The 23,797-nt window shown below is 47.0% G+C and overlaps 1 protein-coding gene across 1 annotated transcript; it reads left to right on the top strand.

The window, feature by feature from the left end:
* The first annotated feature begins 296 nt into the window (after positions 1-296).
* Positions 297-19,811, top strand: ISOC1 (isochorismatase domain containing 1). Its single transcript, XM_062189226.1, has 5 exons — positions 297-602; positions 9,966-10,085; positions 10,192-10,395; positions 11,902-12,018; positions 18,622-19,811. Exons 1-5 carry the CDS (start codon positions 297-299, stop codon positions 18,766-18,768), a joined length of 894 nt encoding a protein of 297 aa, XP_062045210.1. The 3' UTR covers positions 18,769-19,811.
* Positions 19,812-23,797: the final 3,986 nt, after the last annotated feature.

Genomic DNA, 23,797 nt, shown 5'->3' with positions numbered 1-23,797 from the left:
CGCCGGGCGCACGGGTCCCTCAGACGAGCGGAAGCAGGCGCTCGGCGGCGGGCGGCGCCGGGGCCGGGCGGCTCTGAGGGCGCGGGGCCGCCGCAGCGGGCGCTCGCCCCCCGCCCCCGCCGCGCGACCCCGGCCCCGGCGCCGCCCGCCCTCCGCCGCGGAGCCGCCAGGGCCCGCCCCTCAGCCGCGGCGCGCGAGGCAGCCGGCGGGCGGCGGGCGGCGCGCGGGGGCGGGGCCGCGGCGGCCGGCGGTGCCTGCGCCTCGGCGGCTCGGCGCTCGCACACGCTCGGGGGAACATGGCGGCGGCGGAGCCGGCTGTCCCGGCGCTCCCCGGCGGCGGCGCGGGGACGGGGCCGCCGTCGGGCGCGGTGCCGGTGCTCTTCTGCTTCTCGGTTTTCGCGCGGCCCTCGTCGGTGCCGCACGGCGCGGGCTACGAGCTGCTCATCCAGAAGTTCCTCAGCCTGTACGGCGACCAGATCGACATGCACCGCAAATTCGTGGTGCAGCTCTTCGCCGAGGAGTGGGGCCAGTACGTGGACCTGCCCAAGGGCTTCGCGGTGAGCGAGCGCTGCAAGGTGCGCCTCGTGCCGCTGCAGATCCAGGTGGGTCCCGCGGGAGGCCCGCGCGCCGTCCCCGCCCCGCCCGCGCTCCTCAGGTGCCCGGAGCCGCCCGGCCGGGAAGGGCCGGCGCCTGTCGGAAGCGGACGGCCGCCCGCCGGGCCGGGGGCGTGGGCCTCCGCCGCCGGCCGCCGCGCCCGCCGTGCCCCCACGTGTGTGGTCCTGGGCCGGCCGCCTCCGCTGCGGGTGCCCTGCGCCGGTGGCGGCCGCCTGCGTGCGGGAGCCCCTTGTGGGGGGGCGGGGGGGCGGGACACGGGAGCTTGCGGGACGCGCGGGGCTTGGCGCGTGTGCTCCCCGGAGTTGAGTTAGCCACTTGCGGAACCCCAAACTTCAGCCATCGGACCCTTCGCCATTCTCTCCCGGCCCCCGGCCGACCTCTCGGGCCGGCTCCTGTGCTCCCCTCGTCCCAGCCCGGGGCCGCCAGGTCCTGGCCACCCCACTTGGGCAGCCTCCGCCGGGCTCAGGAGTGCGGTGCCCGGCTCAGGTAGATAGACCAGCAGTTCCCAGAACTTGAGGGCGCCTTCATGTTGTTTTTAGTGTCTCCTTGTATTTGTTAAAGCTGTTCTGGTGTTAGGACTCCTGCCTGCTTTGTAAAGGATCCACTGGAAGGTTTGTCGTTTGGAAGGGAGCAAGGGGGAACCCGAGAAGGAGCTGTTTTCTTGTGGGTTGGGGGTAGCGAGGGCTTTGCACACGCAGGTGTGGTTTTCCAGGGTTATTCCCGTTTTCTTGCCACTGTAGTTGCCGGCCGGATCCGTGTTTCTTGCTCCCACAGCACCCGTGCAGAAGTGTTCCAGGCAGCAGGTGGGACCTGGATGAAGCCACAGAGAACGCTGGCCGCCCCCTGGAGAGCCTGAGGGGGCCGAAGAGAGAGCCCACTCCCCAGGACTCTGCTTCCCGCGATGGGGAACCGCCGTCCTTGCGCACTTGAAACTCCGCAGTTTCTACATCTTCAGGCGCTGGCCGTGGTCGACGGCTGCCCTGACCGCCCGTGGCGGTCAGGCTGTGTTTGGACGACTCTGCCAGAATACCCAGGATGCTGGATGCGGCGTTGACAAGTCCATTTGCAGAGGCCAGGTTCCAGATACTAAGGCAGGAGGGCTGGAGCTGTCCCGAGGATGCTGACGGCCTCCTGAGGCAGCTGCTGTTCCTGAGAGGAGGGGTGAGGGGAGGCCTCCGAGGACTTGGCTACACTAAGCTGCCCTCCCGGGGCGGCCTGTCTGCGTTTTGAAAATTGCAGGCCGCAGACTGACGACTCTTTGTAATTAAACCTCCTGGAAATTAATAATGGAAATGGCAATGCCCGGCACGGCTCATATCTCCTCACCAGGCATGGTATAATTCAGGTCACTTGTGGCTTCTGAAATATTTTGCTACGTGTAGGAGTTTATGTACAGCTTATTTTTTGTGATGATGTTTGAAATAATAATTATGGCGATAGCATTCCTGTGGTCCACCTTTTAAAATCTAATTTTTCTCACTGAATAGGCCAAGCATTCTTAAGCATCGTTGATCTGTTTTTAGATTTTATGTACTTTATATATGTTGAAGTGTTAAAGATACTTCCATGTTATCTTGTTTTGTGCTTTGCTTGAGGCAGGCCCAGCTCCCAGCTTAGCAGAGATAACATGAAGGAATAGAGAGAGGTGAACACCACGCCCCATCTATGGGGCATATGTACTTCTCATACTTAATTGTATCTGTGTGAGGTGAGATGTGTATGCGCGCGCACACACACACACACACTTGGAAGAGAAGGACACTTCTTTTCATGACTCCTGCACAGGCTGTGCTTTTGGGAATCCAGCTGTTTAATCTTGGTGACAGGATGTTCTGTCCTGCAGAAAAGCCTAGAGTTCATTCCACAAACATTTGAGTGGCAGCTTTCAGTGCATCGTTGCTTGGATGCAAACCTGGATTCAGTTCTTGCTCCTCACCCTGTGATCCAACTCCTCCATTTTGCGGAAGAGCAGAACATCAAGAAGTAGAGCGGTGGGAAGGTGATGGAGATTACACGGCCCTGGGAGGCAGAGCTCGCCAGGGCCCCCATTGCATTCCTGTTTCCATTTTGTGCTGAAGGAGAACGCTGAGCAGGGTAGAAAACAAGTCACACGCCGGAGCTTTTGTCTGTTCATTTATCTTGCTGCTGCTCATTGATCTTTGGCATTTGTGGCTGTCACTAGGATGGCTCCTGGTGCAGCTATGCTGCTGGGGGTGGCAGTTCCCTTCCCTAAGGTTAGGACAAAGAGCGTGAATTCTGCTCCAATGGGAGTCCCTTTGCCTAAATATGGGGACTTATTATTTTGCCAGCGATAGACCCTGGGGCCTCTGGGCCCCAGCTTATGCACTGGTTTTCTATACAGGTGGTCTTCATTGGCACAGGGCCTGGGCTCACCTGGACGCTCCCCTCTGACTGCTCAGGGCAGTGAGCTGGAGCAGGCAGTGGGGCCTGCACGCTGCACCTGCCGTTGGTGGTGCCGTGGGAACTCCTCTTTATGACCCACCCCCATTGCCAGTGTCGTGCTGTGTTGCCTTCTTGGTATCAGTCGTAAATATCCTGTCAACGTACCTGGATGCCTGCTGACAGCTCAGGCAGCTGAAGGCACAGCTCCTGTTTCCTGCATGGCGTGTATGTCCGCAGCTTTGTCCAGTGCTTGAAGTCCGGTGAATCTGGAGACACATGAGCAAGAATGTAAATAGAGGATTATACGAGGAGGGTGGGAATCTAGGTCATTTTTGTGGCTTACACGTTTTAATTTTTCATAAGGTATTTTTCGAATTCTGAGTAAGGGAGACATTTAACCCTGGAAACAGGTAGATTTGATGATACCACCAGCCTGCAACTGGGGAGGGCAGCCTGAGCTGGAGAGAAGAGCTAATGGACCCGGGCGGGGACTTTGGCAGCTTTGTGTGGGCAGAAGATAAGGGCTTCCCTGGGAAGGTTATTCTGACCCTCTTCCTGAGACAGTTAATTGGCAGGGGATTGGACTGCCGCTTTTTCCTTGAGTGGGCGTTTATTACTGCCATCCTTTGAAATGGAGGCGTGGCCGTGGGTATAGCTGGGAGACCCTGGAAGGGAGGAACCATGGGATTGGAGAAGCAGCGGGAGAGGCATCCGGTCTGCCTTTGGTTTGCTCCTTTGAACATGATAGGGCCTTTGTCCAGGAGCGTGAAAGTTAGAGTAGGTAGATGGCTGGGCTCAGGCCCTGAGTGAGAAGCAGACAGGCTCCTTGGACTAAGGAGCAGGTGTGCAGTCGGGGATCCTGAGTTGGTGGTGCTGGGTCACCCTCGTGGTTTCTTGGGAGGGTGTTGTCCTGACCACCTCTGTGAGTACGTTAGAGGCTACTTGGCAGTAAAATGTATCTGAGGGTGGCAGCTGGGATCTGCATTTGGAGGATTTTCTCCCTTTCATGGTGCTGGTGAAGGGGAACCCTAGTGTAGATTCAATGTTGTTGATGAAGTAGCTTTCTAAGATCTTGATAGTAAATGATATTTAACTTCATTAGAGAGTACATTTTTTTTTACATGCACTGAGCTGTACTTTATATGAGGGATATCACAGAAAGCCAAGACATTTCCTGCTTGATGACATGGAGCTTTTATTGCTGAAATGGTCCTTTGAGGGCGATACTGTTTCTCTTACCTTGTCACAGTATTTGTCCTTACGTTTGGAGATGTTGACGGTTGATCTCATTTATGTGACTGAAATTGAGATTTGGACTCAGATACTAATGTCTGCTGGTCTCCGCTGTGTAGCAGTTCCTTGTCCCTTGAGGAAGCCACAGCAGATAGTTTTCAGTGAGCCAGTGTTGGAGCAATACCTTCCATGGCTGTGGTCCTCACACTTCTGGGAGGCACGTGGCAGGGAAATAAGGATCTCAGTGATGCCCTGCCTTGTCTCTGGCTGGCAGATCATGCAGGCTTTGTGTCCCTGCTGAAGATAGGTGACTCCTGTGTGGCCTGCTGGGGGTGGCCACTACCCTCAGAGGCTGGAGGGTAGAGATAAGTTGTCTGTGTGGTCGGTTCCTTCCAAGGGGGTGAGGAAGAAACGACTCCTTGCTTCTCTCCTGGCTTCTGTGGTTGTTGGCATGCAGACCTGGCACCCAGTCTCTGCCTCCATGGCCTCAGAACCTTTGCCCTGTGTCCCTCCACCCAGGTTGTTTCTTTTTGTAATGACATCACTCACACTGGGTCGCTTTCTGAGGTACTGGGGTTAGGCATGGCTCAACACTGTACTCAGCATGCGTTGTTTTCGTGGTGGCAATGGACTTGGTGAAGGCCACACCACTCTCCTGTACCAGGGCCAGCTCAGGTTCTTGCAGACGTCACAGTCATTGAAAACCACTTACATCAGAGCCCTTTTGTGCTGGAGAAGGGGAACCATCCTCATGAGCACCGTAATGCTGGAACTTGGGGATGATCCACTGATGGATTATGAAATCTGAGGTCACAGCTCAGTTGTGACAGTTTTTCAGAAAGTGACAGAAAGTGTATTCTTGAGTCCAATCTCTTGACTTAAGAAAGCCAATGCACATGGTAAACGTTGTGTATTTGAGTGTGTGTCTGAATAAACCTAAGGGTATATGAAGGTGTGACTATGTGTACACACATAAGAGTGCCTCCAGAAGTTCATGGAAACATGAGTTCAAAGTCTGAGTTTACTTTATTGCAAAAAAATCTTTGAAATCCATGCATAGTTTTTTCATAATATGTATTTTCCATGTATTCTGAAAAAATTATATCAAACTCATGCTTTTAATTTTATGTTCCCAGGGACATTTCTAAGTAGTTTACTTCTCATCTGTATTACATGTGATTTCTTCATGCTTCTTGCATATACATTGATCTATAATTGCTACACTTTTATTTGTGATGATACTGGGTAACCCTTTGTTACCCATGTTGAATTTGCTGTGCCAGGATTGATGCAACATAGTTGCAATATGTAAATTTGTGACAGCTGGCAGTATTTTTAGTTCTCCAAAAGATTTTGATGTAAGAGAAATTCATGAATGACAGTTAAAAAAATTTCTGAATTACATAGAATTGTGTCATTTTCAAAACAGGTGATTGGAAGGTCCATGAATTTGGAGTGGGGGCAGGAGAGGATTGGTTGGCCACCGTGAGAGGTTTCTGGTTTGTTTTTGGTAGCCTCATAGCCTTTTTCCTGGCTTGTGAGCTATGGAGGTTATTCACGAAGTGTAGCTAGGGATGCCTTTTGTTTATTTTTTGAATAGGCTTTTAATTTAAGAATGGTTTTAGATTTCCAGCAAAGTTAAAAGTGCCTGTGTTCCTGGTCCGAGATTCCTCTGTTGTGAACACCTTGGGTTTCTCTGCAGTCCATTTGTTACAATCTGGGGACCAACACTGCTGTGTTAGGAATAACTGAACTCCGCACTTTCTCTGGATTTCACTAGTTTTTCCCTGATAGCCTTTTCTAGAATCCAGTCCGAGATTGCATTTTAGTTGCCACGCTCCCTTTGACTCCGGTGGGCTGTGACAATGTCTCAGACTCTCACTGTTTTAATCACCTTGGCAGGTCTGAGGCATGCTGGTTGAGGGTCCCTCCACGCTGGTCTGTCTGATGGCATTGGGCTTGTGGGATGTTGCAAGGAACATCGTGAAGGTCATTCTCCCATTCCAGCAGGGGTGCGCTATATCAGTGCGACATAATTAATCACAGTAATCACCATTCCCTAGCTGAGGTCTGTGTGCTGGTGCTCTCTTGCTTCGGATTTCACTGTTAAGGATGCCACCACGTTCAAGGGCATGTGGCCAGATCTCAGTATGGGGGGATGTGCTGATTGACAGAATGATCACCTGTCATCCTAGATGACTTGATCCTGTGTTCTCTGCTTTTGTCGTATTCTCTAACAGCCTTGCCACTGTCTTCCCTGAGGTTTCTTTGTTTATTGAAAGCTTATGGGTGAGTTCCTTTCCTAGAAAGGTTTTGCCGGCCAGTGAGAATTTCAGGGCCGTGTTCTCTGCCCACCACTGTCTGGCTCTAATATGATAAACAGCTGATGTGGTTTCTGTGCAGAAACAGTGCCTCACTGCTGAAATGAGGCACAGGGAAGCATCAGGTGACAGGAACCACAGCTCTCTGACTATTTGGGCTTTTTGGCTAGATTGACTTCTTTAAAATTTCCAACATAAAAATATTGTGGCTATTATATCTTGTAGCTCTTCTGAAACATTATATAATTCAACAATTTCCTAATGAATGGCTTGTTTGATATTTTCCTGAGTTACAGCAGCTAGTTAGGCCTTTAGCCTAACAAGCCTAGTGTTTTTTGCATCTTCGCTCTGTCAGCCGTTGTTCCTACTGCTGTCCGTTGGTCTGCCTCCAGCCGTTTGCTTTCTGATTTGCTGTTTCTAACATCTGTAAATTTAGTATCTACACAACCAGACTTGCAAATGTGCACAGGCTGAGTGCAGGCTGGCACGGGAATCTCATTCGTGCCTTGATGCTCTTGCACCTGTGTAACTGCCCGGAAGTATTGTTTTGCGTATGTGTTGCTTCTCATCTGTTGTGGAGTGGCTGCACTGGCAGCATTGTGTTGCTTTCCTGTCACACAGGCCTGTGGCAGGCCAGCTGCTTTGTATAGAGGGTATACTTACACATTTGTGGAACGCTGGGAACCCATGGTTTACACTGAGCCCTTTGAGCCAGGATTTCATATTTACTGGGAATTAAAAATCCCTAGTTATAAACAGTGATTGTTCTTTTTAAAATAATATCCTTAGGGCCAGTGTTATAGCGTAGCAAGTAGAACTGCCACCTGCAATGCTGGCATCATGGACGCCGGTTCGAGTCCTGGCTGCTGCGCTTCCAATACAGCTCCCTATTAATGTGCCTGGGAAAGTAGCAGAGGACGTGCGTGGAGCTCTGCACCCATGTGGGAGACCCAGAAAAAGCTCTTGGCTTTGGCGTGGCCCAGCCCTAGCCGTTGCTGTCATTTAGGAAATGAACCAGTAGATGGAAGATCATTCTGACACTGTCTTTAACTTCGACTTTCAAATAAATAAATCTTTCTAAAATCAGCATCCTCAATGCACAAAAATTGGCCTTCTTCGCAGTGCTTATATCCACAGTTCATACTCACTACTTGTGAACATGACCAAAATGGAGGCATATACAAAATTAAGTAAGGAAACAGCCAAAGCTAGAATGTATAGTCAGTTACACGTCAACGTTATATTTTATAGGAAAAATAGAAAAACCCTCTGCATCGTGTTAGAATGACAGATGGCTCTGAAATTCCAGCATGGATTTGGTGTTGGATTATAGGTGATCCAACAATAGGCAGTACCAAGGGGAGATTGAGGTACCAGAGTCCCTCAGCCAGGCTCTGGATAACATAAAGTGCAAGCCACTTAGAACAGCTAATATCATCAAGGATAAGAGATTTATTTGGGCGATGCAGTTAATTCATGAGGGAGAGTCTGGGCCACGCTGGTGGTGAAGCCGCCACTGTGCGCTTGGACATGAACTCTTCTAGAAAATTATTAATCATTGTTATCTGGGGGTGCTTTTATGGGGAGAAAGCCAGGTAATGAGAGGAAAATTTTAAGGTGTGGCTGAGAAGAGTTGTGGTCTTTGTTTATTCAGAACCAGGGGTCATCATTTACAGAGAATTCTGTAGTTTACAAGAAGGGAAGAGAAGCAGTGTGGATTTTTCCAGAATTTGGGGTTGTTAAATTCTTGAATTCAGAAGTGATTTCTGTTTTTGTTGTTGGTAGATGTGTATTGAGCCCAAGCTGTTAGAGCAGACCAGGTATGGAGATTCGTGTCAGGCTTGGTGATCTGATGCCCAGTTTCTGTGTTAAGTCACTGTCTTTTCTGATGATGAGAGCCATGAAATGCAGCTCTCAGCCTCCGGTCTGTTCTCGCCGAGCACCGGGCAGTTCATTTAACACTGCATGCTTGGCTTTATTCCGTTGCATTTTAAAAAAACTGTAAGTTATTCCTGAAAATAGCATCTTAATATCTCTAGTTCGATGGTAGCAGGAATTCTGAATTTATGCTTTTTTTATGTTTCATGCTTTCTGCTACAGATGATTTTAAATTTGACCTTTTGTGCTTGTAAGTAAAACCATCGTCTATTTTGTTTTCTCATTAACATATTCTCACTAACATTTTTGAAGTTCCTTCTTTTAAGAATTTTATTTATTTTATTTTATTATTTATTAAATTAATTAATTTATTTGTATGTGTGAGAGAGAGAGAGAAAGAAAGAGAGAGAGAGAGATCTTCTATCCAGTGGTTCACTTCCCAAAGGCCTGCCACATCTGGGTCATGGACAAGTCCAAGCTGGGAGCGGGAACTCATCTGGGTCTCCTGTGTGAGTATCAGGGATCCAGCTACTTGAACGATCACCTGCTGCCTCTCAGGGTCTCTTGATATGAGATGTGGGTGTTTTGAACTGCTAGGCCAGGTAACATATTTGTAAATAAATTTCAGGAAATATTTTTAAATACATTTGGAGCACACAAGCAATCTATAAGAAGAGAATGTTTACTACTCCTAATTAGATGATCACTTGTTAATTTTTCATATATTTCATTTGACTTTTCAATTCATATTTTGTTATTTAAATCCTATTGAGTTGTGCTTATTTTATAGTTAACATTCTAGAGTGAGCCTTTCCTTTGGAACAGATTCTTTGATGTGTACGTGTGTGTGTGTGTGTGTGTCTGTGGTTTTTATATGGTCAAGAATATTTTGTGAATGTGTTAATTTTCTTCACCCATTTCTGTATTATTGGCCCTTGGTTTATTTCTAATTTTTACTATTGAAAACAATTCTGAAGGTATTTCTGTGGGCCTTCCCCCCCCCACCATAATTCAAATAATTTATTTTTGATAATGTTTGTAGAAATTAGCCTTACTGCAGGGCTGGTGCTGTGGCATGGTGGGAAAGCTGCCATCTGCAGTGCCGGCATCCCACATGGGCTCCGGTTTAGGTCCTGGGTGCTCTGCTTCCCATCCAGATTTCTTTTCTATGGTCTGGGAAAGTAACAGAAGATGGCCCAGGTGCTTGGGCCCCTGTACCTGTGTGAGAGACCCGGGAGAGGCTCCAGTCTTCTGGGTTCGGATTGGCCATCTGGGGAGTGAACCAGCAGATGGAAGATCTCTTTTTCTCCCTGCCTCTGCCTCTCTGTAACTCTGCCAAACAAGTAAATAAATAAATCTTACAAAAAAAAAAAAAAAAGAAAAGGAAATTAGCTTACTGGATTAAACAGTAGGAGCATTTGTTTTTTCCTTTATTGGCCTCCACTGAAAATAAATACCATTGTATAACAAGCACTAAATCTTTTTTTTTTCTTCTTCTTCTTCTTTTTTCCTCAGCTCACCACCCTGGGAAATCTTACACCTTCAAGCACTGTGTTTTTCTGCTGTGATATGCAGGAAAGGTTCAGACCAGCCATCAAGTATTTTGGGGATATTATTAGTGTTGGACAGAGACTGGTATGTTTTCTTCTGAGTTCTAGTGTGCTGAAACATGACATATTTTCTTACATACACCGTGCATACTGCTGATGGTTTTTGTGTTTGATTATTTTTTTTTTTTCAGTTGCAAGGGGCCCGGATTTTAGGAATTCCAGTTATTGTAACAGAACAGTATCCTAAGGGTCTTGGAAGCACCGTTCAAGAAATTGATTTAACAGGGGTAAAACTGGTTCTTCCCAAGACCAAGTTTTCCATGGTGTTACCAGAAGTGGAAGCAGCATTAGCAGAGATTCCTGGAGTCAGGAGTGTTGTGCTCTTTGGAGTGGAAGTGAGTACATTTATTATGATTTGGGGACAATAGCATTTGGATAAGTCTTGGTGTTTCTAGACAGCAGTTTTGTGTGTGGAATGCTGTGTGGGTCATCCTCACAATGAGAATTCACACTGTGAATTGCATGTTCTCTGCTGGCGTGGCACTGATCCAGACCCTGTATTGCCACTCACTCATCAACCCCTCACAGCAACTTTATGAACTAAGTTTGAAGTCTGAAGCCAGTACTTCCCATATTACAGATGAAGAAACAAAATACAACTTGCCCAACGTCATGTACCTGGTCAGGTCAGGATTAGAGCTGGATTTGAAGGTAGACCAACTGCTTCTTGGCTCAGCTTTTAACCTAAGCTTTTGAACACTTGTTCAGCACAGTCATTGTATGTGTGTGTTGTAGGATTTCACTTTTGTCATATTTTTATGCTAGAAAAACTATAAAGGTCATGTAGCAAGGACAAAAATTCACTTGCTTGTGATTTCCATTGATTTATTCCTAGACTTTAGACAGCTGTTGTATTGAAGTTGAAGAGATTGAGAGAAAGACTATGAAGACAAGGGAATCTGTTTACTGTACTTGTGATACTTTGAAAATAGGTTTTAAAGTAGCAGGTCTTACTTGTAGAAGGATGTAGTCTCTAGCTAGATGTACATTATGTTTTTCTGTATATTGAATTCAAAAATGACATTGTGGAAGATGCCCGTTTATATACATACCAAATGCTACTTTTGCCCTTTTTTTGCTTGTTCACCATAATTAGATCTCATGCTTATTCAGAAAGATCTGTAAGCAGTCCTCCTGTGCTAATTTTAATGAATTGTCAGTTGATGACTCTCCAAAGCTGTCTTGTCATGGAAAGATAAAGATGGCATTGTGACGTTCCTGAGATCTGCCTCCGTTGACTGTATAAATTCAGTTTTTGTTGGAGCATGCTTTCCCTCTGAATGCCCTGCTGCTATGTGGTTATGAGTTAGTATTTTCAGAGCTACGATATGTATGTTACAGTTGTGGGGATGGAAACTGGGTGACTTTTGCCTGGTCCGTAGGCTAATTTTAGCGTGGCCTGCCTTTAGCATGGGGTGCCTTGTCACGGCTCAGTTTTCCCCACTACATTCTTACCTTGCAGACTCAACCTTTGTGTTGGGCCCTTGGTCTGAATCCAGAGGTAAACTCAGATGCAGGTGGGATCTAAACTAAGTGATCACAGTCAGCCATGGGGAGGTCATCGCGATGGTGCAGGAAATGTGCCCAGAACCTGAGGAATGTGCTCCAGGCTCCCAGGCTGAGAAGCAGTGATGTTGTCCAGTTCCTGACCTTACAGATGAGTAACCAAAGCCCGAGGTGCTATTTCACACTCAAGATTACTTCGCCAATTAGAGGCAAAACCAGATGTAGAAGGAAGTCGTTAGACTTGTAGTGCGCTTCTGCTTTTTCATGCTGCTGTATGTATGTAAAACGCTTTCTGCTTACTGTATTCTTACCTGTGGTCTTTGCTTTCCTACAAGACTCATGTGTGCATCCAGCAAACGGCCTTGGAGCTCGTTGGCCGCGGCATCGAGGTTCATATCGTTGCTGACGCCACCTCATCGAGGAGCATGATGGACAGGATGTTTGCTCTGGAGGTAATTGTCCACCTTGAAAAATAGATTGTTTATCCAGTTTGCCAAGTAAGTGAGAAGAGCGTTGAATATCCAACTCCAATAAAAGATGGACCTCTCACTGATTTCCAGGGACTTGAGGCTACCCTGACTTGTAAGTTGTCACCACCACATCCTGTTTTGTATCTTGACCCTTCCTTGGCTAGATTCTTGTGATGCCCTAAGCTCCTGGACGTCTTTTGTTGTAACTGTTCTCTAGTTTAATATGTAGACTAAAAGAAATTTCTAGAAGCCTAAGCTGATCTGTTGAGAGATTTTCCAATTAAGAACAAGTCACCTGGGTTTCACTCAGTCAAGATCTAGCCGAGGCAGAGTGTAGCGAAGCCTGGTTCAGCCTTACATTCCACTTCTCCGACTTGAGTGTCCGGGACGAGGAAGCGTCCCTGACTGAGGATACCACACGATGTATTGTGGCTGGCTGGCTCTAGAATGTCACAGTGTCCCACAGAGACAGGAATAAGCAACTCTTTGTCAACATTGCCCAATGTTCCTCTTCTGTTCCAAGTCTGTTGAAGAGCAGACTGTCCTGTAATTCTGGGAAATATGCACTGTAGTTTGTCAATCCCTCTCTTGCTTTTAAATTTAATTCTGATCTTGTAATAATTTTAGACTCATGATGTGTCTTTGGATTTCATTGTTGAGTTATGTTATTGGTTATTTTTTAAAGATTTTTTAAAAGATTTGTTTTATTTATTTGAAAGAGTTACAGAAAGAGGTAGAGACAGAGAGGACTTCTATCCGCTGGTTCACTCCTCAAAAGGCCACAATGGCTGGAGCTCAGCTGATCTGAAGTGAGGAGCCTGGAACTTCTTCCGGGTCTCCCGCATGGTTGCAGGGGCCCAAGGAATTGAGCCATCCTCTGCTGCCTTCCCTGGTGCATTAGCAAGGAGCTGGGTTAGAAGTAGAGCAGGCCGGCGCCGTGGCTCAACAGGCTAATCCTCCGCCTTGCGGCACCGGCACACCGGGTTCTAGTCCCGGTCGGGGCACCGATCCTGTCCCGGTTGCCCCTCTTCCAGGCCAGCTCTCTGCTGTGGCCCGGGAGTGCAGTGGAGGATGGCCCAAGTGCTTGGGCTCTGCACCCCATGGGAGACCAGGATAAGCACCTGGCTCCTGCCATTGGAACAGCGCGGTGCGCCGGCCGCAGCGCGCTACCACGGCGGCCATTGGAGGGTGAACCAACGGCAAAAGGAAGACCTTTCTCTCTGTCTCTCTCTCACTGTCCACTCTGCCTGTCAAAAAAAAAAAAAAAAAAAAGTAGAGCAGCCAGGACTTGAGCTGGCACCCATATGGGATGCCAGCACTGCAGGCCAAGGCTTTAACCTGCTGTACCACAGCACTGGCCCCTGTTTGTTTTTTATAATAAGAATAGGAAATAGTCTTTTTTTTTAGACCCTCAGGTGTTCCAGCCGGCCTAGGCCCCACTTCTTCCGTAGGATTTGTTCCAGTTGCTCTTCAGCCTGGAGAGTTTTCCAAGCTGGTGAGGAGGAGCAAATGAGGAAGAAGGGGCAGGCAGAGAAAGGAGAAACCCAGGGCAGTGGGGCCGGCTGACTGGAAGCAGGCAGGCAGTGGGTGGCGGCAGCTGTGCTGAGGCCCTGGCTGGCCAGCCCTTCTCTGTTTTCCTAAGCAGAGTCCTGTGCTGAGATCGCCACTGGGAACAGCTTGAGGGATTGTGTCCGCCTGTTGTCAAGTCCCCGTGGGCTGTTGCCATCTGTGGTAGTCCGGTGCTAAGGTTGCTTCTGCTCAGCAGAAGGAGGAGAGTGACCACATCCACTGCCCGCTGGGAACAGGCGTTTAAACCCTGACACTCTCAGCTCCTCTTCATCTCCTGCAGCAGCTCTCTCCATCCTGCACGACCTTCACTGTGATGCTGAGGCACAGACCTGGACGTATTTCCAAGGATGAGAAAGCGAAAGGCAAACAAATACAAAAAAAACAAAAAACAAAAAACAACCTTTCTTGCCTGTATTGAAATTTCAAGGGCTTTTTTCCTACATTCCTAAGTTTCTCCAACTTCTCTTCCCATGGCATTTATCTCAGAACATTTTGATTGCTGGCAATTCTGCCTTCCCACGAGACGGAGATGAAAAGCATAGCTTATTAGCGCCTGAACCTCGTCCTCGGAGAGGCTGCCTGTCGTCTCCGTGATGAGCAGCCCACACAGTGGGGGCATAACTTGGACCTGAGTGCAGAGCTGGTGTTTGTATATTGGGTTCTTGAACAAATGATGTAACCTCTGTCCCTCAGGTTTCTTGTTGGTGAAATGGAAATAATAATTGCATCTGTGTCATAGGAAATTTTCAAGGATTAAATAAGATAATGTATTCATAGCAAGTGGTAGCATGCCTGAATAGTAAATGCTCCAATTAGCTACTGGGTTTTTAAAATTGTTTTGATTATTTGTTGTTTTTTTCATAAAGTTAATATCACCAGAAATGTACACTTATATAAGTTCTCAGACTGAGAAGGGACTTATCTGAGAAGGGAAGGGAAGAACCTACTATCTAGACTCATTTCATTTATTTGAAAGAGTTACACAGACAGAGAGGGAGAGACAGAGAGAGATCTTTCATCTGCTGATTCATTCCCCAAATGGCCACAATGGCTGGGGCTGGGCCAGGCCAAAGCCAGGGGTCAGAGACTCCTTCCAGGTCTCCCACATAGGTGCAGAGACCCAACTACTTGGGCCGTCTTCACTGCTTTCCCAGGCACAGTAGCAGGGAGCTGAACAGGAAGTGGAGCATCTGGGAATGAAAGCGTTGCCCATAAGGGATGCCGGCATCACAGATGGGAGCTTTACCTGTGACACCACAATGCTAGCCACTTCTTAGTTTTAATTTGATATACAGGTGGTTTAGTTTGTCCCAGAATTTTAGGAGAAATGGTTTTTCTTTCTTGAATAACTGGAAGTTAAACTAGTCGTGTGTCCTGCTTCCTCCTCCTCTATTACCTTAGTGGAGAACGTAGCCTATTTGCTGAAAATATCCTGTTGAGATTATTAGACTCATGGTCTGCATGGAGAGCACGATTTGAACTTTACTGGGGTCTGTGGTGCATGCTTTGCTCAGTGTTTCCTGGGCACTGAGCATCTGTCAGGCAGGTTTGTACAGCTCTACAGCACTCAAGGTACAGGAGACGCACTCTCTCCTGAACTTGATGTCTGGTGCTTCCAGAGAGTATTGTGTGATGCTTGGAAACCGAGTGGGCTTCCTCTTTTGGCCCTCCTCGTGCCTTTGTGCTCTTCCATGTGAAGGTTTCCAGGTCAGAGCACCCTTCCTTTCCGTTGGCCTAGTTGGACTGGGTTTCCATGTGTAAGGGGAGAGCTTCAGAAGCCTAACCCCCATGCACCTAGGTATGCTTTAAACAGTGGGATTTTCAGTGCCCTCTTTTTAACCTAAGAGCAAAAGCGGGCTTGGGACCCCCTGTCAGGGGGGCAGAGACCTGCCAGGTATGTCTGGAAAGGCCACTGCTGTTGCTGTCTGCTCAGATTCCTCTGCAGGTTGGGGCAGGCACTAGGGACGGGTCTGCGAGCCAGATTCAAAAACCTTGCATTTTGCTAAACCACACCTTTCCCTAACAGGCTGGATTATTTTAAACTCAATATTGGTCACATCACACTCTGGAAGCTAGGTAGTCCTGTGTAGCGGTCACTTCACAAGAAGCTGTTTCTGTGAGCAGTGTCCCAGCCTGCCCCTGCCTCTGTGACTGAACTCTCGTCCTCACTCAGCCTCGTGGGGCAGAATGGACCTGGAGCACCAGGGCAAGGCAGACATCGTAGATGGGCTTGTTCCTTGCCACAGATTGCTTCCCGAGACTCGGAAACAGTTTTCTCCCCTTCCTGCCTCACTAAGCACCTGGGAAGCTCAGTGAGACCAGAGCTTTGCTGCCTTGTTGGAGTGAGGATCGCACTTGACAGACACTGGTTGTGTGACTCGGGTTGAGTCACAGCAAGGCCACGGAGGCAACAGTGAGCAGTGAAGGGGCGGGCGGTGAAGACACTGAATCCCTGGTTCCTGCTCCTGACTCCAGCTTCCGGCTAACTCAGACCACGTGAGACAGTGATATGGCTTAGGTTACTGAAGCCCTGCCACCCATGTTGGGGATCCGGATTGAGTTCCTGGCTCCCAGCTTCTGTCTGGCTCAGCCCAGCCTTGAGAGCATCTGGGGAAGGAACAAGTGAATGGAAGATCTCTCTCTCTCTGTCTCTCCCCCTCCCTCTCCCTCTCAGATAGATAAATAAACAGACAAATACAACAGCGAGCAGCAGTTAGGAGTGTAGGGCAGGGCAGGCAGTGGTGAGGGTGAACCAGGTTTGGACAGCGGGACATTCGGTGCTGTTTTCATGACTCTCATCTGAAGTGAGATTTATTTTGATTCCGTTCCTTTCTGTCTGGAGCAGGCACAAGGCCTTCTGACATTTAGAAGGTTTTCAGTATTATAATCAGTTGACTAAACAAGGAGGTGGAAGCCGAATTTCCAGATTTCTTTTTCTTTCTAAGATTAATTTTATTTATTTGGAAGAGCAGGAGGGAGGGACCAGCACTGTGGCTCAGTGGGTTAACGCCCTGGCCTGGGGTACCAGCATCCCATATAGGCTCTGGTTCGAGACCCAGCTGCTCCTCTTCTGATCCAGCTCTCCGCTATGGCCTGGGAAAGCAGTAGAAGATGGCCCAAGTCCATGGGCCCCTGCAGCCGCATGGGAAACCTGGAAGAAGCTCCTGTTTCCTGGCTTCGGATTGGCAGAGCTCCTGCTGTTGTAGCCAGTTGGGGAGTGAACCATCAGATGGAAGACCTCTCTCTCTCTGCCTCTCCTCTCTCTGTGTAACTCTGACTTTCAAATAAATAAATAAATCTTAAAAAAAAAAAAAAAAAAGCAAGAGGGAAAGACAGAGATCTTCTTCTCTCTGCCAGTTCCCTCTCCAAATGGCTACGCTGGCTGGGACTGAGCCAGGCTGAAGCCAGGAGCCAGGAACATCATCTGGATCTCTCACATGGATGCAGGGGCCCCATCCTCCTCAGCTTTCCCAAGTACGTTAGCAGGGAGCTGGATCGGAAATGGAGCAGCCAGGACTTGAACTGGCACCCATATGGAATGCTGGTGCTGCAGGTGGCGTCTTAACTCAGTACGCCACAATGCTGGCCCCCAGAAGTCTTTAATGAAAGGGAAGACCACCTGAGATAAGTACCTTGGGCACTTGTTGGAACCCCTGGGGCACCAGCCAGCCTGCTCCCTATCCCTTCTTGCTCCACCACTCCCTGGTGTTTGCTGCGGAGTGCTGTCCAGTGGCTCTGCGCCCTTGCCTGCTTTCTGGTGGGTGCTGATGGCTTCTGCTCCCCTCTGTTCCTGGGGCATGAAGAAAGCGTGTGCATTGGGAAGACTGGGTCTGACGGAACAGTGGCCGTGCCTCCCTGTTCAAGGGTGGGCTGCCCGAGCTCACCCTGGGTCTCCGCTGACCGCCAGGGAATTTTCCTGACCCCTTCCTCTTACAGTCGAGGCTTCTCTGCTATGGAGGTCTCTTCCCCTTCCCCGTCCTGCCTCCCTCCCCCCGTGCCTCCTCTCCCCGCCTCCAGCCCCCCCCAGTCTCTGGCTCCTCTTCCCCTGCTTGAGCTCTTGGTCATTGGAACTCCCCTGCAGCACTTTGGCCAAGACGTCCTTTGACCTGTCAGGGAGACTTTACGCAACCTTGAAGTTTGCACTCTGGTTTCGTGATTCTGAAGTTGAAGGTGGCACCAGTGGTGGGTCCATTGTCACTGGTTGACGGGCAGCTCAACCACCACCATTCACAGAGACAGGAACTCACTGAGCCTCGTGAGAGGGACTCACGGACTGTGTGTTAGATGGCTGGGGACAGGAAGGAGAGGTGAAGAATCCTTTTAATTTTGACAGTAGTTTTAATACGTGAAAAATGTTATGATATGAACTATTGGATAATAAATTAGTAATGGAATACTAATTGAGTTCTATCCATAGAACAGCTCTTGGAGCTTTAGTAGGGCTAGTCCTTCCCTGTTTCTTTTAAATACATAACCACTCAGGGCCAGGTATGAGCTTGTATACCACAGGCTTGTATAATACATCAGTTAAACTGCTGAGAGGGAGATGTGAGTCACTAGATTTTTTAATCTCAATCAGAGAAACAATAGTCGAAGAGTTTAATCAATTCCAGCATAAGTCCAAAGCAGCCCTTATTTGAGTGAGTGAATCAATGAGTGAGGGATGAAGCAGATGTCTGTAGGTCGCATTTAGGAGAGTGCATGTGAGAGGCGTCCAGAGGCGGGGTGGGGGGTGGGGAGGCTGGTTATAGCATCCCCTGCTCTCTCTGGGGTCAGGACCCTGGCTCACCCTCCTGCCCCTGGCCTGTGTGACTGGATCATAACATTGACTGCCTGTTTTGTTGGATTTTTGTTTGTTTTTTGTTTGTTTCCAGTCTGTTTTACTAAGTGAATTTGATGCTGTGACCTTGGTTTTGTAGAGGACGTTAATTACTGTGTCTCATTATACTTTGGCTGCTTTGAGATAGTGTTCATTCTCAGGCTGACTTCTCTGTTCTCTTATCTTCCCTCTCCAAGCGTCTCGCCCGAACTGGCATCATAGTGACCACGAGCGAGGCTGTCCTGCTGCAGCTGGTGGCTGATAAAGACCATCCCAAATTCAAGGAGATTCAGAATCTAATTAAGGCGAGTGCTCCAGAGTCAGGCCTGCTTTCCAAAGTATAGGACGTTTGAAGGACTGCTCTCCTGCTCGCTGCGGGGGGCTGGACTGTGAGCCCGGAGAAGCTCTTATCTCTACTAGAATTAACATGTTAAATCCAAAATGGTTCCTTTCTGCGCCTCGTAGTGACACTTAACCGGCTAGACCATCTGGTACCAGCATTTAGTGACAAATGTCAACGGCTTCAGGTGCTGCTTACCTTCTTTTTGTCTTAATGTGCTTTTATTTATTAAAAAAAAAATTACAATAGAGGTGCCTGTTTTGTCGATCCTGTATACACATCACAACTGTCGAAAGGAACAGTCTTGTGAAGTTTTCTTAAATTGTGTACCTTAATGAAAAAAAGTGTAGCCATAATGATTTGACATCTATATTATCGTGAGATGTACTGTTATATGTTAATGTGGATTCAGTGCTTTTACGTTACAGGTTGGTTGGAATAGGATTATTAGTTGTGCATTTACAAGGAGGGCTCTGGCTCATGTGCCCCATTTCCCTCACAGTGTTGTCCATAGATAAAGTGAGTTGCATTGATCTAACCAAACCAAATTATGTTGAATAATTATCTATCTTTCTTGATTATACTGATTCACTTACTCTGATCAATGTTACTATCTCTCTGTTAATGTTCTCCTTTTTAGCTGGATCTTTTTCCTAGAAACTCATTGGATTGTGGCTTAGTCATTTTGTAGCAGGTGGGATGACTTGATGGAGGGGTGTTTTCATACCTTTAAGTGTGACTCCAGTTGAATATCTTTGCAGACAGATGGAATGTGTCTTCTGGAATGCTCAGGATTTAGCCAGTCCAGAAAGGCTGGGCAGAAATGTAGGAATTCTGTTCTGTTTTCCGCACTTGTCCTCCAGATACGATTGTTAATGTAAAAGGCATCACTGATGATTTGGTAGTATTAATTCTGTGGCCATTGTTAACCTTTAATAAATTTATTTTCATTAAATACTTATTAGAGGGTTTTAAAAATTTTTAAAAATATTATGTGAAATGTGGAAACATTGCTGTCTTTTATATTAAAGTGATTGAAGAAATGTATTATGTGAATGAAATTATTATGTCCCCCACAAGATGGCTGTATGAGTACTGTTCCAGGGATTCTAATATTTATTTAAAGGTAATAAGATTTTGACATTTATAATCCTTCGGCTCATGACAGTTTTCAAAGAGGGAAGATTCTTCGTGGATGAACGCGAATGGATTGACTAAAGCACCTTTTCTTTTTTTCTTTTTTTTTTTAAATGCAATGACTTTATTAATTTCAGAAATCAGTAATTCCAAAGGCGCCTCTGCCCCTGGCCCCCGTTGCCAGCCGCAGGCCCACTGGTCTCCACTTAAAGCACCTTTTCATGATCTAAGAGCAGTAGAAATATTTTCCTTTTTTCCTTTTGTCTGTGGGAACCACCTGCAACCTAGCCTCCTGTGTGTGTGTGAGTAACCTTTTAGAGATATTTGAGTGTCAAAAAGGAATGAAGGATTTCTCCACATTTTGAAGTGGGTGTTATCAAGGTAGCCTGCTTCTGCAGCTGTCACACAGAGGCAGACAGTTCCGGGACATCGGTCAAGCACTGGTTCTGGCTGGGTCACTCAGTGGCGGGCCCCGACTTGATGCATTTCCAAGAAAAAGCAGTTCCGCCAGTGCTGCACTGAGGGGACCACACTGGAGAACGGAATTGAGCTCACAGTGGGCTTCCTCCACTGCACGTGGGCCATTCCCATCTCGGTCAAACGCCGCCACGGTGAAGCTTTTTCCCAGCTGAAGCCAATTCTGTCACCTTGAGTTAATTTCCTGTGGCTGCTCTGACCAATTACCACAAACCTGTTCCTTGCAGTTCCGCAGGCTGCCCACCTGAAATCCGTTTCACTGAGCTGATAGCAAGGAGAGCACAGGGCTGTGTTTTCTGGCAGCTTCCTTGCTCTCGCGTGGGTGATTCTAGATCTGGTCTTTGTGTTACATCTGCCTCTGCTGCCTTCCTCTTCCTGTCTTGCAGGCTTTTGTGATTTAAGGTGCACTGGTCCGTAACCTTATTCCATCTCTTACCTTAATTCCTATTCCACGCAACAGCATAGTCTTTGGTTCCAGGGTTTAGATCTCTGGAGGTCTTTCTGTGTAACACAGATACTGCCGACTGAGTTAGTCCTTTATTTCACTCTGCCATTTGTCACATTTCCATCCTTGCAACTACACAGCAGGAAATGTGCTAGACCATTCTGGAAAAGAGTTGAGAACCTCCCAAGTACTGAACATCGAACTCTGTGCTCGGAATACAAAGGTGCCCTTAGGAAACTTGCAGTGTGGCACAAGATGAGACACGGCATAACCTCTCAGTAAATAGGAACTGAATTAAGTGAGATGAAAGGTCCAGGAATGTCAGTGCAACATTAAAATTCAGCATAATGTCATTGTGCATTCTGCTTTCTCTCTTCTTAATTGTGGATCATGCCAAGCAAGTTGACAAAGCCTTATTATTACAGGAACACTGAATTGATTTTAATACATTAGGCCTTGAAATTGGAAGCATCTATAACCTTGAAAGATAATGAAATTCTTTTAATTGGTGTAAATAAAGAACATAAGCAAAAGAACAGTGTAATATATTGAACTGCATGGAGCCTAGGAACAGAACTGAGCAGCTTCATTTACTGAAATGCTAAAACATCTCTAGAAATTCTAACCAGCAAACCAAACACCCTGTTGTATCGGTCGGGTATCCCGTTTATCCATTTAGGTGGGCTGTTTCCCTTTTAAAAAGTTGATGTTTGGGAAAATGTGACGGGAGCTGGAAGGCCCTCGAAAGATCATGGTCTCCACAGTCCATTGCTGCTCTCTGATTCTGAAGTCCATGATGCTTTTCTTCATCATGTAAGTTGTTCCCAACTTTTCCTAACTGTTCCTGAAGAGCAGAGCATCTTACCAAGAAAGTTTAGAAGACAGGATATTTGAAATCTGGACGTGTGGATCTTCAATATTCTCACCGCACCTGCAGACACACACACACACACAAACAAGTAGGAGATGATGGTTGTGGTCATTAGCCTCGCTGTGGTAATTATTTCACATTGTGCACATACAGCAAAACAGCATACTGCACATCCTAAATATAGATAATGTTTACTTGTCAATTAGAATAAAGCAAGAAAGAAATTCAGGCTTGCACTTACATGCTTAAAGATTTTTAACCTGTGGGATGTAGATCAGCTCTTACTTTGTTTCAAGAGATTGGCCTGCTGTGGGGAGTGATTCTGAATAGCCCCGAGATTCCCTCTTCCCAGGTGGGAACGTGTTTTCTCCCAGGTCCGCAATCAAACCCTAATCGAGGTCCTTCCGTGCACCTGTAAGGCTTTGCAGACAGTATTAAAAGACCAAAGCAGTTGGCCTGCAAGCCGGGAGGTTGCATTGGAGGCCCCTACCGAGTCAGGAGAGCACTTATTTGGGACAGGGCCCTCCCAGAGAAAGGAGAGGCACCCCACTGCTCTGGAGGAGGATGGAGGCCCCTAAGAAGGCAGCCCCCAGGGGCAGACCTTAAAGACACAGGACCACTGCATGTGAGTACAGTCCCTGTCTCCTTCCCTCTAATCCCCTATACCATTTGGTAATGTTTAACATTTTGCATATTTATTTTATCTTAAAAATTTCTGCCTGCCAAGTCAGCTTTGTGTGGGTGCCGATTTTGTTTACTGTGTCTACTATATTCTGAGCTTCTAGAACTTGGTATTTTTCATGAAGGTGCCCCTTAGTACCTTTGCTTGTGTGAATGGAGAATTACGGGTGGGCTTTGGCTGGCTGTTTTGCTTCTTGGATTTTAAAAAGTGTCCAAGTTTTTGTTTTTGTTTTTTTTGTTTTGTTTTTTAGTGATGAAGAGCATTTAATTACAGGTTTTCCCTAAATACCCATTAAGTCATAGAGAAGGAAGAAAGGAAAGAGTTTTGTGCTAAATGGCTTGTGTCCAATTATAGAAAGATGCTATCTCTGATTCTGCATCAAAAAAATACTGACCTGCATTTTTTACCCTGGTGCTAATGAGTTATGTGCCAAATTTATTAAATTAAAACTATGCTTTCTTAGTTTTCTTAGCCAGTGATGAGTGGTTATTTTAAGACCATCCACCATGCTATTCATGGAATCACTGACATAAGAAAAGCCAAGCAGATTGGCTCATGAGTGTAATAACATCGTATTGATGTCCTTGATGTCATTGTGTAACAAGGAAAAAAACAGGAAGGAAACAAGAACTGGGCTGCTATCAAGAGAGTAACAGAAGTGTCTCTTGGACATCCCAGTTAGCTCCTAATTTGTTTCCAGAAAGTTGTGTGGAGAGGGAAAAATTCATGTCCTGTGGTCTTCTGTGTTAATAATAAGGGATGTTTTTGTATTTTTCACTACACACCTGTCATATCGGAGGCCCATTTCATGATATAATGGTTAGTTACACAGTATATTTTTCTACTCAACTGTAGAAGTCACTTGGCTTCAGATTTGTTCATTGTTCTTGCAGCTGCTTCCTTGCTAAATCAATCCTCCCACTTGAGACAGTAGAAAGAAGAAATGAGAGGTGATGTGTCTCAGAACCTATAGTTAATACACAGGCACTCATTGTTAATGTATGTTGCGTACACAGCTTTGAACTGAGCCTCTGGAGAAGGCATGTTGTGATCTTCAAAACAGCCTGTTAGGCAGCCCCACCTACAAGACACTGGAAATGCTATTTTTCCAGGAAATTAAGACCCTGAAAAGAACTCATGAAACATGAATGAAGAACAGAACTAACAACATCTGATCATTATCGGAATGTTAGCATTTCTTTGGTCATGGCAAAACTTAACCTCCTTGAAGTATCCTATAATCCATGATACGACATTTCTGCAGGTAGACAGCATGGTTTAAATAGAACATTGTATACTTGCCCAGCCTCTGTATTCCGTCTGTGCTGAGAAATCATTGATGGACTCGTTTCTGCATATTTTAGTTTAACATATAAACTAACTAGACTTCAGTAACTTGGAGGTCAGTGAAATACAAATTC

This window comes from Lepus europaeus, chromosome 4 (genome assembly GCF_033115175.1).
Source record: "Lepus europaeus isolate LE1 chromosome 4, mLepTim1.pri, whole genome shotgun sequence".
NCBI classification, from domain to species: domain Eukaryota; kingdom Metazoa; phylum Chordata; class Mammalia; order Lagomorpha; family Leporidae; genus Lepus; species Lepus europaeus.
This window is presented reverse-complemented; position numbering and strand designations above follow the sequence as displayed.

Coding starts and splice junctions, on each gene's coding strand:
- ISOC1 (XM_062189226.1), top strand. CDS start 297: ATGGCGGCGGCGGAGCCGGCTGTCCCGGCGCTCCCCGGCGGCGGCGCG. Junction 603..9,965: donor TCGTGCCGCTGCAGATCCAG/GTGGGTCCCGCG, acceptor TTTTTTCCTCAG/CTCACCACCCTGGGAAATCT. Junction 12,019..18,621: donor ACAGGATGTTTGCTCTGGAG/GTAATTGTCCAC, acceptor TCCCTCTCCAAG/CGTCTCGCCCGAACTGGCAT.